At 40.2% G+C, this 2003-nt stretch overlaps 1 gene segment (V, D, J or C); it reads left to right on the top strand.

The window, feature by feature from the left end:
* Positions 1–615: 615 nt before the first annotated feature.
* LOC131405473 (T cell receptor alpha variable 9-2-like) lies at positions 616–1153 on the top strand. The segment is given in 2 exon segments: positions 616–697; positions 819–1153. Coding segments are annotated over 2 exon segments (381 nt in total).
* The last annotated feature ends 850 nt before the right edge of the window (positions 1154–2003 follow it).

Here is a 2003-nt window from a genome sequence, read left to right as displayed (position 1 = left end):
TAGGACTGAGGAAATATTGCATTTCAAGTAGTAGTGAATCCTCCATCAAAAACTGTTTAGTCATTATTTTTGTTTAGCAAATATTTAGTGAGCACATAATAAATGTCAGTCACTGTTGTATATATTGGGGTACAGTGCTGAGAAACACAAAATCATTCGATAATGCTTTACTTCTTATTTCTTCCCCTGTATTCAACTCCAAACCCTTTTCTGATATTTTAATTAATTATTGTCTGGCCCACAATGAATATATAACAATATAAAGTATTGTATTAAAATGCTCAAGAAAATTGATATCTTCTCATCTACAGAAATAACCTAGGATGATCTGTGAAATAAATTCGACATCAGGTGGGGTCCTACGAACAAAACAGACCTGGGAGGTTATTGTAGCTGTCATCCAGATTTCTAAGCACCACCTGAAGACTGACATATACTCATAAATAAAGTCAGAGATGAGAACATATTTCTGACTTTGGGAGGAGTCTAGGAAACATGCATCCATTTCAGCCCCTGTCCACCAGGGGGTGCAGCTTCCTAACACAAACACATTTCCTGAGTGAAATATAGGCTTCGATTTATCATTTCACTGTGACTTCAACATTTCTTCACGCTAAGAATCAAGAACATTGTTTAGACGATTCTCAAGAGATGAACTCTGCTCCAGGCTTAGTTACCCTGGTACTCTTAATGCTTGGTAAGTAAAATGCCTCTTAAAATTTGGATTCTTTCTTCTGTTGTGTCAGCAAAATCTTTAATCATAATTTTATCCCAGAACTTTGTGCCCAAGGTGACACAGATCTCTTATTTTTCCCCAGGACAAACCTACGGAGACTCAGTGACTCAGATGGAAGGCCAAGTGACGCTCTCAGAAGGGGATTCCCTGACTATGAACTGTACTTATTCAACCACAACGTATGTCACTCTTTTCTGGTATGTTCAATATCCCGGAGAAGGTCCACAGCTCCTCCTGAAAGCCATGACAGCAAACGAGAAGGGAAGCAACAAAGGGTTTGAAGCCATATACAATAAAGAAACCACCTCCTTCCACTTGGAGAAAGACTCAGTCCAACAGTCAGACTCCGCTGTGTACTACTGTGCCCTGAGTGACACAGTGACGGGAGCTGCAGGGGGAGCTGAGCGCAAACTCTGAGCAGCAACAAGGGGCCTGGCTGCTGAGTGTCTCTGACTGTTTGATCCACTCTGGGTTCATCACAGTCTGTGGTTGTTGGTCCCTCAGTCTCTGGTACAAAATCATACAAAAGGTTAGAGCATAAGAATAAGAAGTGAACATTCCCCATACCCAATTCTTCATTAGTGAAATTTAAAACAATCTGACACCAATAATTCCTCCTAATGTGCAAAATAATTTCAAGTAAAACCACATCAACAATGAAGTGATCTCTTGTTCGCTTCTGCAGTCAAAATCCACCCCCACAAGTTGTTCTAGGCCAATTTGGTGGGTATTGCTGTGCCTTATTATACTTTTAGAGAGCCAAAGCGTTCCAAAGAAGGCAACTTTTGCATAATATCTTCCTGACAGAGTATGGCAGGCAAGATGATAGGAGAGATACAGCCTCAAAAAAACACATTTCTTAATAGAGAAAGGAGGGAAGAGAAGAAAGGGGAAGGAACAGAATCTCATACACAATCGAACAAGGGAAAGAAAGGAAAGGGATACTTATCCTAGTTTCTTTTCTAGTAACAGATGCTAGGCACAGGATGATATTCAAAAAGAAGGGGAGAGGCAGAAACATAACTGAAGAAACGACTCATGTCTAAATCATGGACAGTGCCCCTCATCTTATTCCTGGCTAGTACACAGATCTGTTGGCTTTCTTACAACAAGGCCTCAAGTGAGATAGTTTTGCAGTGCCAATAGAAGATTAAGCATATATATTCATCCCTGTATCCCCTGAAACCCTATTAAAATGATAGTAAAGAAATTGAACAGGGCATAAACCCACAAAGAGAGCAGAAAAAGGAGATGACAACAGACAGTG

Source organism: Diceros bicornis, chromosome 5 (genome assembly GCF_020826845.1).
Source record: "Diceros bicornis minor isolate mBicDic1 chromosome 5, mDicBic1.mat.cur, whole genome shotgun sequence".
Lineage (NCBI taxonomy): Eukaryota > Metazoa > Chordata > Mammalia > Perissodactyla > Rhinocerotidae > Diceros > Diceros bicornis.
Note: the sequence above shows the minus strand (reverse complement) of the source record. Positions and strands in the feature narration are given on the sequence as shown.